At 51.7% G+C, this 16,590-nt stretch overlaps 2 protein-coding genes across 9 annotated transcripts in view; one reads left to right on the top strand and one right to left on the bottom strand.

Moving 5' to 3' along the window:
- Positions 1 to 3,239: 3,239 nt before the first annotated feature.
- On the bottom strand, positions 3,240 to 16,548 carry Armc6 (armadillo repeat containing 6). Of its 8 annotated transcripts, XM_057752243.1 has the most exons (9): positions 15,739 to 16,192; positions 14,466 to 14,595; positions 12,473 to 12,555; positions 8,302 to 8,875; positions 6,160 to 6,305; positions 5,193 to 5,324; positions 4,818 to 4,955; positions 3,655 to 3,899; positions 3,240 to 3,546 (listed from the first exon to the last, which is right to left on the bottom strand). In XM_057752243.1, the coding sequence occupies exons 2-8, from the start codon at positions 14,584 to 14,586 to the stop codon at positions 3,687 to 3,689; spliced, it is 1,407 nt and encodes a 468-aa protein (XP_057608226.1). In that variant the 5' UTR covers positions 14,587 to 14,595; positions 15,739 to 16,192; the 3' UTR covers positions 3,240 to 3,546; positions 3,655 to 3,686. The 8 variants fall into 8 exon arrangements, with proteins under 8 accessions (XP_057608226.1, XP_057608224.1, XP_057608220.1 ...); XM_057752241.1 differs by lacking the exon at positions 15,739 to 16,192 and adding an exon at positions 16,488 to 16,548 and having other exon boundaries at positions 3,240 to 3,899; XM_057752237.1 differs by lacking the exon at positions 15,739 to 16,192 and adding an exon at positions 16,209 to 16,512 and having other exon boundaries at positions 3,240 to 3,899.
- Sugp2 (SURP and G-patch domain containing 2) overlaps positions 16,302 to 16,590 on the top strand; it is a 33,243-nt gene continuing 32,954 nt past the window's right edge. The window contains exon 1 of the mRNA XM_057752235.1: positions 16,302 to 16,384. The gene's annotated coding sequence lies outside the window, so the exon portion shown is untranslated. The remainder of the gene's footprint in view (positions 16,385 to 16,590) is intronic.

Raw genomic sequence — 16,590 nt, 5'->3', positions numbered from 1 at the left:
CCAAAAAAAAAAAAAAAAAAAAAAAAGGTTTGGGAAAGTGGCTAAGGATATCTCCCCCCAGTAAATGCGCTGGGCAAGCCGGTATCACTAAAAAAGAATGAGAAAAAAATGTCCTGCAAGATGGTAGGTCAGTGGCAAAGTTTTAAGTGGGGAGGAATGGGTCCCGTCTACCCCCATAGCTGAAATTGGTGAGGGAACTTAAGGCCCGAGTGAGAATAAAAGTAATGGACTTACTGCCACTTGTAGCACGACCCTAGGCTCGGAGAGGGTTATGGGATATACCAAGTCTGGGCAGCGTCAATCCTCTGCAAGGCTGAGACGTTTGAAGGCTGGCACAGTTTCGCTTGCCAATGGTGATGAGGCCAGACATCCGTGGCTTGGCATAGAGGACAAGCCCGCACGGGGGCATTGTGATTTCCAGTGTCCAGGTTGCTGGCAGATAGGGCACAACCTCGAAGCAGGTGTAGTGCAATATTGTGCCATGTGACCATTTAGACCACACTTGATAGAGCCCCGTGGTTGGCTTCTATTGTCCCCCTTCTAGCTGCTAAGGCCTGGGCCTGTAGATTTTTGTAGCTTTGTCTGTCTGGAAGACTCATCTGATTCCTCTCGGGTATTAAAAACTTTAAAGGCCATTTTTACCAATTCCTGTATAGGAGTTTGGGGACCATCCTCAACCTTTTTTTTTTTTTTTTTTTTTAACTCTTTCCTAATATCTGGTACTGACTGAGGAAGCAGAATGATTAGTAGAAAAGGAACCTAGCTGCTTTTCTACCTGAGAGAGATTTGGAAGAGAAAAGGGAGAATGGGAGGAGCTAGCCCAGTGCACAGAGGGGGTCCAGGAATGGAGCTGTGAGGTGGCGGGTGTGTGTGTGTGGGTGTGGGTGTGTGTGTGTGTGTGTGGGTGGGTGGGTGGTGGTGGTGGTGGTGGTGGTGGAGGAGGAGGTGGAAGTTGACCTTGAACCTCCGAATTGAGAAAGGGAGGGGAAAGACTGTTGCTCCACAGGAGGGGGTTGGGAAGTGTGGGCTTGAGGGAGTGGGGGAGGGGCCAGTGCCTCTGGTGCTATGAGACGTGGGCTACTAAGGGGAGGGGGGGGGCGAGAGCGTAGAGACCAAAAACCATGGGCATATATATGTAAGCTCTGTTTATTTGTATCAGACAGGCTCAATTTTAAAAGATTTTTGTAAGAGGCTTACAGGGGCAACAGCAGATATGGCTTTGAACTGTAAGTGCCCATTTTAGAGTCTATGCCCAACCACGTGGCCTAAGTTCATTTCAGAGCGTCCTCCAAAATGGCTCTTAGGTCCAAAAGGGGCCACAGAGATTGGATGCCCGGTGTCCCGATACAAACAAGGCAGGTGAATTTCTTTGAGTTGACCATGGGTTATCATGGTCAACACAGCAACTACCAGGCCAGTCAGCACTACATGGTAAGGCTCTGCCTCAATATACAAAGAATGAAATAAATAAAATAAAATGAAGCCACACAAATTGGCGACGCTATTCTGTTCCCTGGACCCTAAGTGGATCCCTGGTTGCAGGCATCCTGAACACAGTCAAAGTGACTTTGAATCCAGACTGAAATAGGAGTGGTTTCCCTCATCCTATGAGTCCCAGAGAAATCAGTCTACTTATCCAGGAACACACAGCAGTAAACGGCAGAACAGACCGACAGACAGACACACAGACACACACACAAGCTTTTACAGTAGATTCTCCCTCGGCCCATTTCTCCAATGCTATGACAAAGGCTATCAAGTGCTAAAGAGTAGAAGGGACCATCCTCACAGGAGTCACTGGGAGCTAAGACTGAGGCAGGGGAGGTGATAGGCCTGAGGTGGCCCAGTGCAGATGGGAACAATGAGATGGGAGGGGTTGTCTCCAGTCCTTAGTGAGGCCTAGAGCAAGTGCCCCATGGAGCTGAGGGCAGATTCCTGCCTTCCACTGTACTGAAAGTGTGAGGCTGGGGTTATTCAAGTGACACTCAGTGGAGCCAAAGGGAGAGACGGGGTGAGGTCATAAGCAAGGTGACGGCTGCTCCTTGGAGCTGTACAATGAGATGCAATGCCCTCTTCTGGCCTCCACGTCTCCCGACACATGTACACATAAATATAACTATTAAAACAACAACGAGAGAAGGCTGGGGTAGCTGGAAAATAAGCAAGAAGCTGTGGGGAAAATGGTGCGAGGTGGGTGGGGGTTTGCGGGGCGCAAAAAGCCTTTGAACAGAGAGCAAAGGGAAGCCAGGGGTGGACCGGGAACGCGATGGGATAAGAATCCCAGGGCCAGCCCTCAGGTGTCCCTGGGTTTGAAGTCTGCCCATGGTCACACACATCACCGACCCAGACACTAAGTCATCCAATCTAGGCAGTTTGAGACTAAGACCCTTCACCTACATCCTGGCAGGTCCCCTGAGTGTGGAGAAGGGCGGGGCTACCTAGTCCAAGGTTCATGTCTGCCTTTGAGCTGGCAGGGCCTCTCCCTGTCCAGTGGGGGAGGCTTGGAGATTTGGGTGGCTGAGTTAGAATACTGCACCCAACACATGAAAGCCGCCAGCAGCAATGGCTGGTTCCCATGGAAACCAAGAGCTTCTGGGAAAGGCACACAGGTCCAGAGCTATGAGAGGGGGAAGGGAAGCCTATGAATATGGGCAGGAAGCTCTGAGGCCACTCTGAACCCCATGGGCCACACAGGTTCAGGAGCAACTTGGTGACCATGCTGCGACTTCGACTTGTGATTTCAGCTACCTGGGACTTGCAGAATGTTGGGGAGGTGGAGATGGTAACAAACAGTGTGTATCTCACGTATGGGGAAACTGAGACTCAGAGAGAAGTGGGGGGCCTACAACTTTCAGTGTGTGGAAACAGACTACCTGCTCAGAGCCACAGAGCCCAGCGGGGGCTGGGCTGTCTTTGCACCCCAGCACAGGCCAAGTGACGCGGATCCCAGTCCCAGTGGCCTATGTAATACAGGCTATGCCCCAAACCCCTCTAGTGCCTGCAGCAACCTCAAGCGCCCATGGCCTGTTCTCCCTGAAGCCATAGTCACAGCTGTGAGGAGATCCTCTACGCCGGCATCGGCAGCTGCAGCATCAGGGACCCGGGCAGACTCCAATGGATGAGTCCGAAAGCCCTGAGTGTGCCAGCAGCACCAGAAGTTCCGGATCCATTTTATAGGTAAGAAAAAGCTGAGGAGCCCAGTTCTAAATCACATCATTTATTATTATTATGTGCGTGTGCACACCCTAGCGCACATCCAGAGGTCAGAGGACAACAGGGCAGCAGTCACTTCCCTCCCCCACCACTGGATCTTGGGGAACCAACTTTGGCAGAAGCACCTCTCCCATGGAGCCTGCCCAAGGAGCAGAGTTATCAACAGCTTGGAGTGGTGCCTGGACTGCAGCCCAGTCAGACGCCAACTTGCAGGGTCCCCAAACTCCAACAGAATGCTGCAGTTCCATGTGCCCTCTGCCCCAGAATTGCTGAGCAAAACTGTGGGCGGGAAAGGGCACTGGAAGGGGTGGGCCCTTAGGTCATCAGTGCTGCCTGTGGGGACACAAGACCCAAAGGCTGCTTCTGTCCTTCTCTCACCACTGACCTGCTGAACACTTTTGCTCTGGGTGGCATGGGTGAGGAGCAGGGCATAGAGCTCACATGTTCTGGGGTTTGAACTTGGTGAGCTGGGGTCATGGTGCCAGGTCACCCCTCTTTCCTGTCCACAGTTCACGAAGCTCCACACGGCAGCCCAGGTCTCGTAATGCAGCCTTGGCTACATCCTCACAGTCTGGGTGGGCAGCCCGGGCTTGTGAAATGAGCTCCTCTGCCCCCAGTTCCAGGATGGGCTTGGAGAAGACCTGGCTGCGGGACACCAGGTTTCGGATCAGCATACAAGCCTGTTTCTGGAAGAGAGATGGGCTGTGAACAGGGGGAGAGGCCTTGGCTGGATTCTCCCTGACCCCAGTGTACTCCTCAGAACAGGAGACAGACGTTCGGCAGACAGCTAGACTAGGCCAGGCTAGCTCCACGTTCTCACAGGACTTTCTCAGCCCCATCTCCCACAGCTCCTAGGTGAGCACTTAGGACAGTATCTGGGGTAGAGACTATGATCTCGGGGCGGACAGCAACACACTGTCCCGAGGCAGGCCCTGGAGACCTACAGTGAGGCCACGGGTAATGGAGCGCCAAAGTGCATTTCTCAATGAGTCACCCATTTGGGTCGGTTTCAGGAACCTTCATGGATCTTAAAGCCCCCGATGCACAGCTCGTCTGCCACAGCCAGGTCTGCAGAGAACCTTGTTTCCTCTTTCCCACATACTGTCCTGCAGCTGGGTGGTTCCAAACACCCGACACAATGGGGATGCTGTGCATGATCCCAATGTTTAGGAGTGACAGCGGACATGATGGCACAGACTGATAATACACGCTCAGGGCCAAGGACACAGAACCCTGACCGCCAGGCCTGTGGCAGCTACAGAGCTACAGCCTGTTTCAGAAGAAAAGCAGGGCGGGGATCAGCCTGCTTAGCATGTAACAGGCCTTGGGATTCTGTCCCCATCATGAGTGTTGAAGCACAGGCCTGTCACTACAGCACTCAGCAGGGGATGGCAGGAAGATCAGGAATTGAAGGTTGCTCTTGTAACCAAAAAAGTTGGAAGCCAGTCTAGGTTACATTTGACCCTGTCCAAACAAACAATTTGTGGCAGTACTCCAGTCTCCTGAGGACTGGGGTCACAGCTCCCACACCTGGCTTGACATGCTGACGCAGAGACAAGGAAGGAGCCTGGACCGGGCTGTGGCGAGCACAGCTACTCACTCACCTGGACGCCGGCCTCCTGCGGGTGTGCTTTCATGGCCTGCAGGGCTGCCAGCGCACCACCACCCTCCACAATGACGCGGCTGTTCTCAGGCTTGCGCAGGGCCAGCACGCAGAGTGCTGCGCAGCTTTGCTCACACACCTAGGGGTGTAGGTGCACACCTGTGTCAGCACACCTGGCCACCCCGCCCTGGGTATTCTGCAGCTCCCTTCAGTGGGCCTCTGGAGCTGTGTGCCACTGCAGTGGTGGGCTGGATGCCCAGGGGCGGGGGGTGAGCCTACCAGGAACACTGCGGTCCTTCACCTAGTCTTGCTGACAGTGAGGTGGCAATCCCTGTAGATCCCGCCACTGTCCTGCCCATGTGTCTGAGGTGGGTACCTGAGGGCTGGCCAGGTGCCGAGTCATGGCAGCCACAATGGACTCTGTAGCGCCTGCCTGGACAATGGCATCCTTCACATTGTCGTTGCCCGCGATAGCTCTCAGGGCATTGAGCACTTGTTTCACGAGGTCCTGTGTGGATGACAAGGGGAAGTCACCCTGGCATGTGAGCCAGCTGCACACCTCCTGCTTGCTGGATGTGAGGGTGAGGAAAGTTTTCTGCGTCTGTTTCTGTTTGGACACGTGGTCATCCCAGTTACAGGCCGGCCTGTGACAAAAGGATCATGAGACTGGAAGAAGACGGGCTGGCTCTTGAGGTGACCTGCCTGATCCACCTCTCATGGGTAGGGCATGAGATGTGGCCCATTGAGCAGCCTGAACTAAGGATGATTTTCCATTTCCTTACTCTTGCTCACTGTAGAGAATGTGCAAGTAGCATCTGGGCAGTAGCTCAGCTGGTAGTGTGTTTGCTCCCCATGCACAAGGCCCTGAGTTCTAGCACCCACACCAACCACACAGAGCTTGGGCAAGGTAGCACACTTGGATCAAATTCAAGGCCAGCTGGGACTACACGAGACCTTGTGACCCCGCCTCACTCTTTCTGTCTGTCTCTTAAACACATGCACGCATGCACGTACACATACAGTCTGTCATCCCAGTACCTGGAAGACTAAAGCAAGAGGAGTGCAATGTTATGACCAGCCTGAACTTTGTAGAGCAAAACCAGTCTCAAACTATAGTACATAGGGCTGCAGTGTGACTTGGTGGCAGAGGGCTAACATGTAGGAGGCTCTAAGTCTCACCAGTATGGAGGGGGGCAAATGGAACCAGAACCCTGAGAGCTGAGAGTATGGGCAGGCTTTCTACACCTGAACCTTCATCCTTGCCCTCTCCTCAGTGGGTCAGTATGGTCAGCTGTGGCCTCAGAGGCAGGAGCCCTGGGGGAGGAAGAAGACTTGGGCTCCACCTGATGGTCGCTGCAGTCAGTCAGCAGGGTCACAAGGATACCAAGGCCTCCAAGGTCGATGACCTCCTGGCAGAACTCATTCCGCACAGCCAGGCGGGACAGGGTGCTCAAGAGCTCGCTCAGGACTCCCGGGTTGTCAGGGAACGCTGTGCAGAGGCAGGAAGGGAAGAGTTAGAGTTGGGAGGGGCCAGAGACAAAGGAATTGTGTGGAAAGCAGCCTGTTAGTCTCCGGAGTACGGTCTACTTCCCAAGCTGGCTGGGGTCATCCAACAGGCTCAGGCGAGAAATGGCCCCTGGTAGATTTGCTACACCCCCTGCCGGCCGCTCCAGAAACTGCTCCGTAACAGCGAGGCAAACAGCAGCCAGAGCTGCTCCTGACCTTCCCTAAGCACACCTTAATCCCAGCTCTGGAGGCAGAGGATAGCCTGGTCTACAACACAGCAAGTACCAGGGCTTCATAGTGAGAGTCTAAAAGGAAGGAAGAAAACCAAACCACCAAAATAAGTCTTCCAACGTGAAGGGAAGGCTGGGAAGGACTTTTCTTAAGACAGGGTTTCTCTGTGTACCCCAGGCTGTCCTGGAACTTGCTCTGTAGACCAGACTGACCTAAACTCAGAGATCCACCGGCCTCTTTCTCCTGAGTGCTGGGATTAAATGTGTGTACCACCACTGCCCTGCTGGGAATGACTTTTGTAAACACAGCAGCAAATTGGAGAGGAACAGGTGCAAACAGACTACAGATTACCCCCGATGGTGATGGTCAGCAGTTTTCATCGCTGTGGCATTTGCTGCCTATGACCACCTGGGACCCCTAGCGTCTCCACACAGGTTGATCTAAGTGAGCTATTGATGTGGTCACCAACCACACCATCTGCTTTAATAAAGGAAGGAGTGCGGTACAGTGGGTAGGGCCTATCCAATCAGGTAAGGATTTTGGTAAGTGGGGAACTGAGGCTTCTCAGTGGACAAAGATTCTCCCGGGGGTTGCTGGGAGTCTCTGGTCTGCCCTGGGGTCTTCAGACTACTAGAATGTGAGCCATCCTCTCTATACTTGGGGGTTGGGTGCAGTTTAGAGGTGGGGCCTGAACGTAGCACTGAGGAAGCTCCGAAGTCTGCTCCTGCTCTGCCTCTAGCCAGTGGGACTCCAGCTGCTCCACACAGCATGGGAGGAGCTGGCAGGCTTTGCAGATGGTCAGGAGCAGGGACTGACACAGCCTTCCTGTCCCTCAGAGTGGGAATACCATGCACAGGCTTAGCCATGGAGCCACAGCCAAGGGACAGGTGGGGAACTGGTCCTTTTTAGCACCTTCTGGGCTCAATTCTCAGGGTTTTGTATCTTTGTTGTTTTGAGACTATGTGGCTTTGGTTGGGCTAGAATTTGCTATGTAGATATGGAGGGACTCAGATTCAACTCTCTCTCTCTCTCTCTGGAACTACACATATGTGTCACCACAGTGCCACTACAGCCAGCTCTTTCAGACATTTCAAATGGATGAAAGGGACAGGCTGGAAGAGAGTAGATTTAAGGTATGAAGATCAACATCATGATTGCCCACAGCTGGCTCATAGCAGCCACCTGGAGCTGGATACATGTATGTGCCAAAGTATTTATACGTAAGAACAAAGTGTTGGGCTGCTTTATTTTTTTTTTTTTTTTTTGTTTTTTTGTTTTTTTGTTTTTTGAGACAGGGTTTCTCTGTGGTTTTGGAGCCTGTCCTGGAACTAGCTCTTGTAGACCAGGCTGGTCTCGAACTCACAGAGATCCGCCTGCCTCTGCCTCCCGAGTGCTGGGATTAAAGGCGTGCACCACCACCGCCCGGCTTGCTTTATTGTTTTATAGTACTGAGGATGAACCCAGGACATCCTATATCCAGGCAGGTCTCTGAGCCACGCCCCCAACCCCTCACTGGAGAATTCTAGGCAGTGACTCCACCCCAGACACGCCCCCAACTCCTCACTGGGGGATTCTAGGCAGTGGCTCTACCTCCCCAAGACCCGCCCCCAGCCTCTCACTGGGGAATTCCAGGCAGTGGCTCCACCCCAGACACACCCCAGCCCCTCATTGGGGGATTCTAGGCAGGATTCTGTGGTTGGGCTACCCTCTCAGCACACCCACCCTACTCTTATCAAGGCTCCTCCTACCTCTGGCAGCCTCAATCAGCACTTTCAGGCCTCTGTTCTCTTGAACAATCATCTTTGCATGCTCATGGGCATGGCCAAAGGGTACTCGGATGTCATCATCGAAAGTCATGACCCGCAAGGCCCAGCAGGCCTCCCTGACCACATCAGCATGCTGGCCATGCTGTGTGATAGCAGCGGTTAGCAGGGGCAACACTCCGGCTTTCACCAGACTCTGTCGATTCTGTTCATGTTTCAGGCAGGCATGGCGCACACAGCGGATCCCACAAGAGGTGAGTTCAGTGTTGGAGACATTCTGTGCCAGTGTGGCCACGAGCAGCTGCTGGCCCTGGGCGTCCAGAAGGTCAGGCTGGCCATCAGTCAGTACCGCCAGGGCATTGAGAGCCTGGAGCAGAAGGCCCTGGTCGCTTGTGGCAGCAAGCTGCCAGGCAGCCAGGAGGATTGGGTAGGCCCCCTTCTGGGCTGCCAGGTAGCGGCTGGCCTTCTGCTGCCTGCACTGGTCGCAGAAGCGGACAAGGTGGGCTGACATCTCCTGGGGCCGAGACCCATTCAGGGACTCCTGTAGATCGTTGAGGACCTGCAGAGAATGTGAGTGTTAGTTGCTGCTGCTAGGCTCTGAGCCTCTGGGGACCTTGCCCCAGAATCTGGAAATTTCTATACCTACACTGATAATTTAAGACAGAATCTTAGCCAGGCGACGGTGACCCATGTTTTAATCCCAGCACTAGGGAGGCAGAGACAGGCAGATCTCTGTGGGTTTGAGACCAGCCTGGTCTACAGATTGAGTTCCAGGACACTTTTCTTTTCTTCTTCTTCTTCTTTTTTTTTTTTTTAAGATTTATTTATGGGCCGGGCGGTGGTGGCGCACGCCTTTAATCCCAGCACTCGGGAGGGGAGGCAGGCGGATCTCTGTGAGTTCAAGACCAACCTGGTCTACAGAGCTAGTTCCAGGACAGGCTCCAAAGCCACAGAGAAACCCTGTCTCGAAAAACCAAAAAAAAAAAAAAAAAAAAAAAAAAAAAAAGATTTATTTATGGGCCGGGCAGTGGTGGTGCACGCCTTTAATCCCAGCACTCGGGAGGCAGAGGCAGGCGAATCTCTGGGAGTTCGAGGCCAGCCTGGTCTACAAGAGCTAGTTCCAGGACAGGCACCAAAAACTACAGAGAAACCCTGTCTCAAAAAAATCCCCCCAAAAAAAAGATTTATTTATGGGGCTGGAGAGATGGCTCAGAGGTTAAGAGCACTGACTGCTCTTCCAGAGGTCCTGAGTTCAATTCCCAGCAACCACATGGTGGCTCACAACCATCTGTAATGAGATCTGGTGCCCTCTTCTGGCCTTCAGGCATATACATAGACAAAAAACATTGTATACATAATAAATAAATAAATTTAAAAAAAAAGATTTATTTATTTATCACGTATACAGTATTCTGTCTGCATGTATGCCTACAGTCAAGGAGGGATTAAAGGTGTGCGCCACCACCGCCCAGCGCAGGCAATGCTCTTAACCTCTGAGCCATCTCTCCAACCCCCCAAAACAGGGTCTTGATATATAGCCCAGGCCTTAAAATTATGTTGTACAAGTTGGCCTTGAACTCACAGGAAACCTCCTGCAACAGCTTCCTGACTGCTGGGATCCTGTATATGAGCCACCATATAATAATCGCATTAAAAAAAACACAAATCTTTGATGGTATCTCATGTATTATGGGTGTTTTGCCTGATGTACATTGCCTGACAATGGCAGAAGAGAATGTCACAGCCTGTAGAATTGGAGGTACAGATGGGTGTGAGCTGTCATGTGGATGCTGGGAACTGAACCTGCGACCTCTGGAAGAGCAGCCAGTTTTTTGTTGTTGTTGTTGTTTTATTTTGTTTTTTGAGACAGGGTTTCTCTGTAGCTTTGGAGCCTGTCCTGGAACTAGCTCTTGTAGACCAGGCTGGCCTCAAACTCACAAAGATCTGCCTGCCTCTGCCTCTCAAGTGCTGGGATTAAAGGCGTGCGCCACCACGGCCCAGCTGAGCAGCCAGTTTCTTAGACACAGAACCAGTTCTCCAGCCCTTCTCTGGCCCCGCTGTTTTAAGAACTGTGGATTGAACCTAGGGTTTCATGCAGCAGGAGTGCTCTACCACTGAGTTAGTTACAGACATAGTTAGGAGTGCTCCACCACTGAGTTACAGACATCGTCAGGAGTGCTCTACCACTGAGTCACAGACATCGTCAGGAGTGCTCTACCACTGAGTCACAGACATCGTCAGGAGTGCTCTACCACTGAGTTAGTCACAGACATCGTCAGGAGTGCTCTACCACTGAGTCACAGACATCGTCAGGAGTGCTCCACCACTGAGTTAGTTACAGACATCTTCAGGAGTGCTCTACCACTGAGTTAGTTACAGACATCTTCAGGAGTGCTCTACCACTGAGTTACAGACATCGTCAGGAGTGCTCTACCACTGAGTTAGTTACAGACATCGTCAGGAGTGCTCTACCACTGAGTTAGTTACAGACATCTTCAGGAGTGCTCTACCACTGAGTTACAGACATCGTCAGGAGTGCTCTACCACTGAGTTAGTTACAGACATCGTCAGGAGTGCTCTACCACTGAGTTAGTCACAGACATCGTCAGGAGTGCTCTACCACTGAGTTAGTTACAGACATCGTCAGGAGTGCTCTACCACTGAGTTAGTTACAGACATCGTCAGGAGTGCTCTACCACTGAGTTAGTCACAGACATCGTCAGGAGTGCTCTACCACTGAGTTAGTTACAGACATCGTCAGGAGTGCTCTACCACTGAGTTACAGACATCGTCAGGAGTGCTCTACCACTGAGTTACAGACATCGTCAGGAGTGCTCTACCACTGAGTTACAGACATCGTCAGGAGTGCTCTACCACTGAGTTAGTCACAGACATCGTCAGGAGTGCTCTACCACTGAGTTACAGACATCGTCAGGAGTGCTCCACCACTGAGTTAGTTACAGACATCGTCAGGAGTGCTCCACCACTGAGTTAGTTACAGACATCGTCAGGAGTGCTCCACCACTGAGTTAGTTACAGACATCGTCAGGAGTGCTCTACCACTGAGTTAGTCACAGACATCGTCAGGAGTGCTCTACCACTGAGTTAGTCACAGACATCGTCAGGAGTGCTCTACCACTGAGTTAGTCACAGACATCGTCAGGAGTGCTCTACCACTGAGTTAGTCACAGACATCGTCAGGAGTGCTCTACCACTGAGTCACAGACATCGTCAGGAGTGCTCCACCACTGAGTTAGTTACAGACATCTTCAGGAGTGCTCTACCACTGAGTTAGTTACAGACATCTTCAGGAGTGCTCTACCACTGAGTTACAGACATCGTCAGGAGTGCTCTACCACTGAGTTAGTTACAGACATCGTCAGGAGTGCTCTACCACTGAGTTAGTCACAGACATCGTCAGGAGTGCTCTACCACTGAGTCACAGACATCGTCAGGAGTGCTCTACCACTGAGTTAGTCACAGACATCGTCAGGAGTGCTCTACCACTGAGTTAGTTACAGACATCGTCAAGAGTGCTCTACCACTGAGTTACAGACAGACATCGTCAGGAGTGCTCTACCACTGAGTTAGTTACAGACATCGTCAGGAGTGCTCTACCACTGAGTTAGTCACAGACATCGTCAGGAGTGCTCTACCACTGAGTTACAGACATCTTCAGGACTCAACTTTTTTTTTTATTTTTCATTAAAAAATTTTACTTTTATGTCATGCATACCCACATACCCCACAACAGGAATGCAGAGAGCAGAGGACAGCTCCGTGGGAACCAGGGCTCTCCTCTACCACATATGTCCTGGGGACCAAACTTGATGTGTAAGCACAAGGACATGAGGCCAGACCCCTAGAACCCAAGTGAAGCTGGCCAGAGACCCTAGCTATATTGTGTGCCCTTGACCCCAGAACGTGGGAAGTGAGATCACACATGTACTGTGTCTCCCAAACATGTCCTCCGAGTAGCTCAGCTCTCCTTAGATGCTGGGTAACCCTCACATGGACTTGGGACATTTGACTGTAGACCTCTACTGGTCACAGGATGGACAGACCACTGACATTCAGATCCTGATTTCTGCCATATGGGACGTGGGGAAGAGACCCTCCAGAGCATCGCAGTGCTGAGGGAGCCAGCTGCTCCTACCTGCAGGACATCATGTGTGGGCTCCTGGAGACTGTCCACAGATGCTTTCGGTGCTGCCTTCACAATGTTGCTCAGATCAACTCCTGCAGAGGGAAGAGGGGCTGCTGAAGACAAGTCCCTCAGGTAGGAGGTCCCTGCTGATGACTTGGCTTCTAGGGTTCTCCCCAATGGTTCCTCTGGCTGCACAGGCCAGCCACAGGCTACACGGGGTAAGTGTGCCACTGCTAAGGCTGTGCCACACATGCTGTCTCTGGGGTGACAGATTGTGCCTGGCAGACAGGTGTAGAGGGAACCCCACAGAGCCTCTCCCTTTAAACTCAACCCTTACTGGTCCCCATGTGCATCTCAGCCTCCTGAGGCCCCAAAACCATCCCTTCTGTGGTAGGTACTTCGTGTGTGTGTGTGTGTGTGTGTGTGTGTGTGTGTGTGCGCGCACGCGCGCGCACTTTAGGAGGTTTCTCGTTTGCTTTTGAGATAGAGTCTTACTATGTAGATCAGGTTGACCTTGGACCATTATATAGACTAGGCTAGCCTCAAACTCAGATTCTACGATCTTATATCTCCCAAATTCTGGGATTAAGAGAATGTGTCACCACATCAGCTAGGGGTAAGTCTTGTTATGTAGCCAGGCTGACCTTAAATTCACAGTACTCTTCCAGCCTCAGCTTCCCAAGTACTGAGATCGGCTGGCAATAGTGGTGCATATTTGTCATCCCGCATTGGGAAAGGGGGGCAGGAGGATCAGGGTTTAAGCTAGCCTTAGCTACATAATGAGTTAAAAAGCTATATAAATCAGTCTTTAAAAACAAATCTAAACAATAATAAAGACAAGGAAGAGAGATGGGATCACAGACATGTACCACCATGCTGGTTTTGCTGGACAGTGTATGTGTTTCTGTGTATGTTTATATGTATGCATGTATGCCGATTTTCGTGTGTATGTGTAGATGGTTATGTGGGGGTATTCATGTATGTGTGGATAGTCTGTGGTGGGTGTTTGTGTGTATGGATGGTCGTGGTTGGTGTCTGTGTGTGTATGGTCATATAAGAGGATGTTCCTGTGCAAGGGTCATGGAGGCCCAAGGTTACACTCAGGCATCATTCCTCAGCAGCTGTGATCTTTCTGTTTGAGACAGGGTCTCACTGGAACCTGGAGCTCACCAATTAGGCTAGAATGGCTGGCCAGCAAGCCCCAGCATCCACCTGTCACCACCTCTCAGTGCTGGGATGACAAACATCTCATTGTGGGGGTGTAGTGTGGTGTGCATGACTTAAATCTCAGCACTCAGGAGGCAGAGGTGGGTGGATCTCTGTGAGTTCCAGGCCAGCCTAGTCTATTGAGCAAGTTCCAGGACAATTAGAGCTACATAGAGAAATCTTTTTTTCGAAAAACTAAGCCAAACCAAAACAAGCCCATACCAAAAACAAAACAAAAATCCCCCAAAAAACATACCTCATCAAGGCTGGCTTTTTACATGGGTTCTGGGGACAAACCCAGTAAGGATTTTAGCAAGTGAGTTAGTTGCCTCTGCAGTCAGGCTTCCCATGTTTACTTGACTGCCCACTATGGCACCCATTTCTGTGCCCTGGAGGCAGACCTCTCTCTTACCTTCCGGCTGACGTCACTGTTACCAGGGAGAGCCAGACAGAGAGTGGAGAAAAGAGGGAATGGGGTGTGCTCATGCCTAGAACCCAGCCTCTACCAATCCACACGTGGTCAACTCATCTTGAGCCTCTGCTCCTTCTCACGTAGCTCAAGAGCTCCAAACCCTAACGGCACCACCACCATCGCCATCACAAGTAGCCCTACCATCCACTCTCCTCCATGACTTGTGACTGACTCCAGGACTGGCAATATTCCATGTGGTTCTAAGGTGAAGTGGGGTGCTGTTGATGCATGGAAACAAGCAAGGATGGGGTCAGTAGCACCCTGTTGTTATGTCAGGCTGAGGGCTGTGGCCTCTAAGAGCCAGTACCGAGCCCACCACCCTACCTTGTGATTCAAACTGCTCCACCGCCTCTCGAACAGCCTCCTCAGCACCCATCTCAAACTCCTCAATGTTCTCCCGCACTGCAGCATCGAAGGTTTCCTGTGTGATGCGCTTGGAAGCCATCTCTGCATACTGAGTGGAAAGGAACATTTGGTCAGGGAACACCCTCGTGGTGAAAATGCCACTTGGGCACACCTGTGATGGCAGCTCTAGGGAGGCAGACAGAAGGGTCCTGGCCAGTGGGAAGCCAGTCTCAGCTACACAATGAGACACTATCTCCAAAAGACAAAAAGAAAAGGTCTGCTGGTGAGATGCGTCATAAAAGGGAAAAAAAAAAAGGCCAATTAGGTCTGCCAGGCCACAATGACAGTCGAGAGAGCACTCTTCTGTCTAGATTACCCTGACCTCTCCTCTGTTGTTGTTCTTGTTGTGTGTGTAGCCCTGACTGTCCTGGAACTCACAGAGATCTGCCTGCCTCTGCCTCCTACCCGAGTGCTAGAATTAAAGGCGTGCGCCACCACCGCCGAGTTTTTCAGAAGTGCAGAAGAACTCAGGCTGTCGCCCAAACATTTGAGATGCCGTCTAGATGCTGAGATGCTGGCGAGAAGGCTCAGGGTTAAGAGGGCATGCTGCTCTGTGAGTACCGGGGTACAGTCTCTGCAGACACCCGCACCTGCCACTCCAGCACAGGACACCTGAAACCCGCGCGCACATGCACATACACACTAATAATACCAACACAAATGATTATTAGTATTAAAATAATTTTAAAATTATTATTATTATTACTAAAGCACGAGTAAACCAGAGGCAGGCTAATCTCTGAGTTCAAGGCCAGCCTGGTCTCCAGAGGAGTTCAGGACAGCCAGGGCTACTGAGAAATCTTGTTTTGAAAAACAAAAAACAAATGAACAAACCTAATCTCAGCACACCGGAGGCAGAAGTGATGAACCACTGTAAATTCCAGTGAGACTCAGTCTCAAATAAATAAATAAATAAATAAAATAATTTTTAAAAAGTAAATAAAAACTGCCTGGTTCAAGCATCTCCTCTCTCCCATTCAATTACTTTCTCCATTTTTATTATAAGATAGAGCTTCATGTAGACCTGACTGTTTTCTAACTTGCTTTGTAGCTAAAGCTGTACTTGAATTCCTGATCCTCCAGACTCTTCCAACAAACAAGCCACTGGTTTATCTGTTGTTTTTGAGGCTGGGTCTGGTAACGCAGCCCAAACTGGTATGGAATCGTCCTGCCTCCCGATTCTCGAGCTCACCACAACGCCTGTTCTTGCTGTTTTGTTTGGTCGTTTTTATTGTGAAAGACAGTGTGTCTACGTAGCCGAGCAGGTCTCCAACTCACAGCAGTCCTTCTGCCTGATCTCCCTTAGAGCAGCATGACAGATGCAATCACGCTTGCTCCATCACCATTATATCCACATCAGGACCTGCGTCCCCCGAACCCAGAGCCATACTGTCTTGCACGTCCTGTCCTCCTTGCTCCACTGCCTAGAATGCAGCTGGACACGCAGCAGGTGCCCAGCACACAGCAGTAGCACGAGAATAAAATGAATGAAAAGAACGTGAACCCGAGAAGCGAAACATTTCGTTCCCAAGAATCTTTAGTACAATCCTCTCCTTCCACCAATCCAAGTCCCCGAGGGTCGCGCAGACACCACCAGCCCGACCCCGGGACGCCCACTTCCCTCTCCGCCCACCGCAGGACTAGCGGGCCGGCGTTCCTCACCGGGTCTACGCAGCTACGTGGGGGTGAAAGGGTGGGGCTCGCGGGTGTCACCCGAGGCTCCGCCTTTGGCTCCTTCCGGCCACCGTACGCGCGCAAGCGCAGAGGCGCTGCCTCGCCTCCGTCCTCCCTCAGCCGAGGAGCTCCCTTCGGGGCAACAAGGACGACCGCGAGCACAGGTAAAGGGAAGGGAGCCACAGAGTACGCGTGGGTCTGGAGCCCTCGCTGCCTTTTTCGCGCTGCTTCTAGTTATCGTTTCCCCTCAATAGAGATAGTTTTCACCTCGGTAGAATCCGTCCTGAGAAGCGAGCAGCGCGCGTGCGCGAGAGAGCCAAGATGGCTGCTGTCAACGCCTGCGCATAAGGGCCTAGGCGGTGGCGGCCAG

Source organism: Chionomys nivalis, chromosome 20 (assembly GCF_950005125.1).
Source record: "Chionomys nivalis chromosome 20, mChiNiv1.1, whole genome shotgun sequence".
NCBI lineage: Eukaryota > Metazoa > Chordata > Mammalia > Rodentia > Cricetidae > Chionomys > Chionomys nivalis.
The sequence above is the reverse complement of the archived record's forward strand: the minus strand, read 5'-3'. Positions and strand labels throughout refer to the sequence as shown.

Excerpts from the sequence above, each read along its gene's own strand:
- Armc6 (XM_057752241.1), bottom strand. The coding sequence starts at position 14,586 with ATGGCTTCCAAGCGCATCACACAGGAAACCTTCGATGCTGCAGTGCGG. Across the intron at positions 6,306-8,301 it reads GCTGATTGAGGCTGCCAGAG|CGTTCCCTGACAACCCGGGA; the intron begins GTAGGAGGAGCC and ends GCCTCTGCACAG. Across the intron at positions 3,900-4,817 it reads CGCAGGAGGCCGGCGTCCAG|AAACAGGCTTGTATGCTGAT; the intron begins GTGAGTGAGTAG and ends TCTCTCTTCCAG.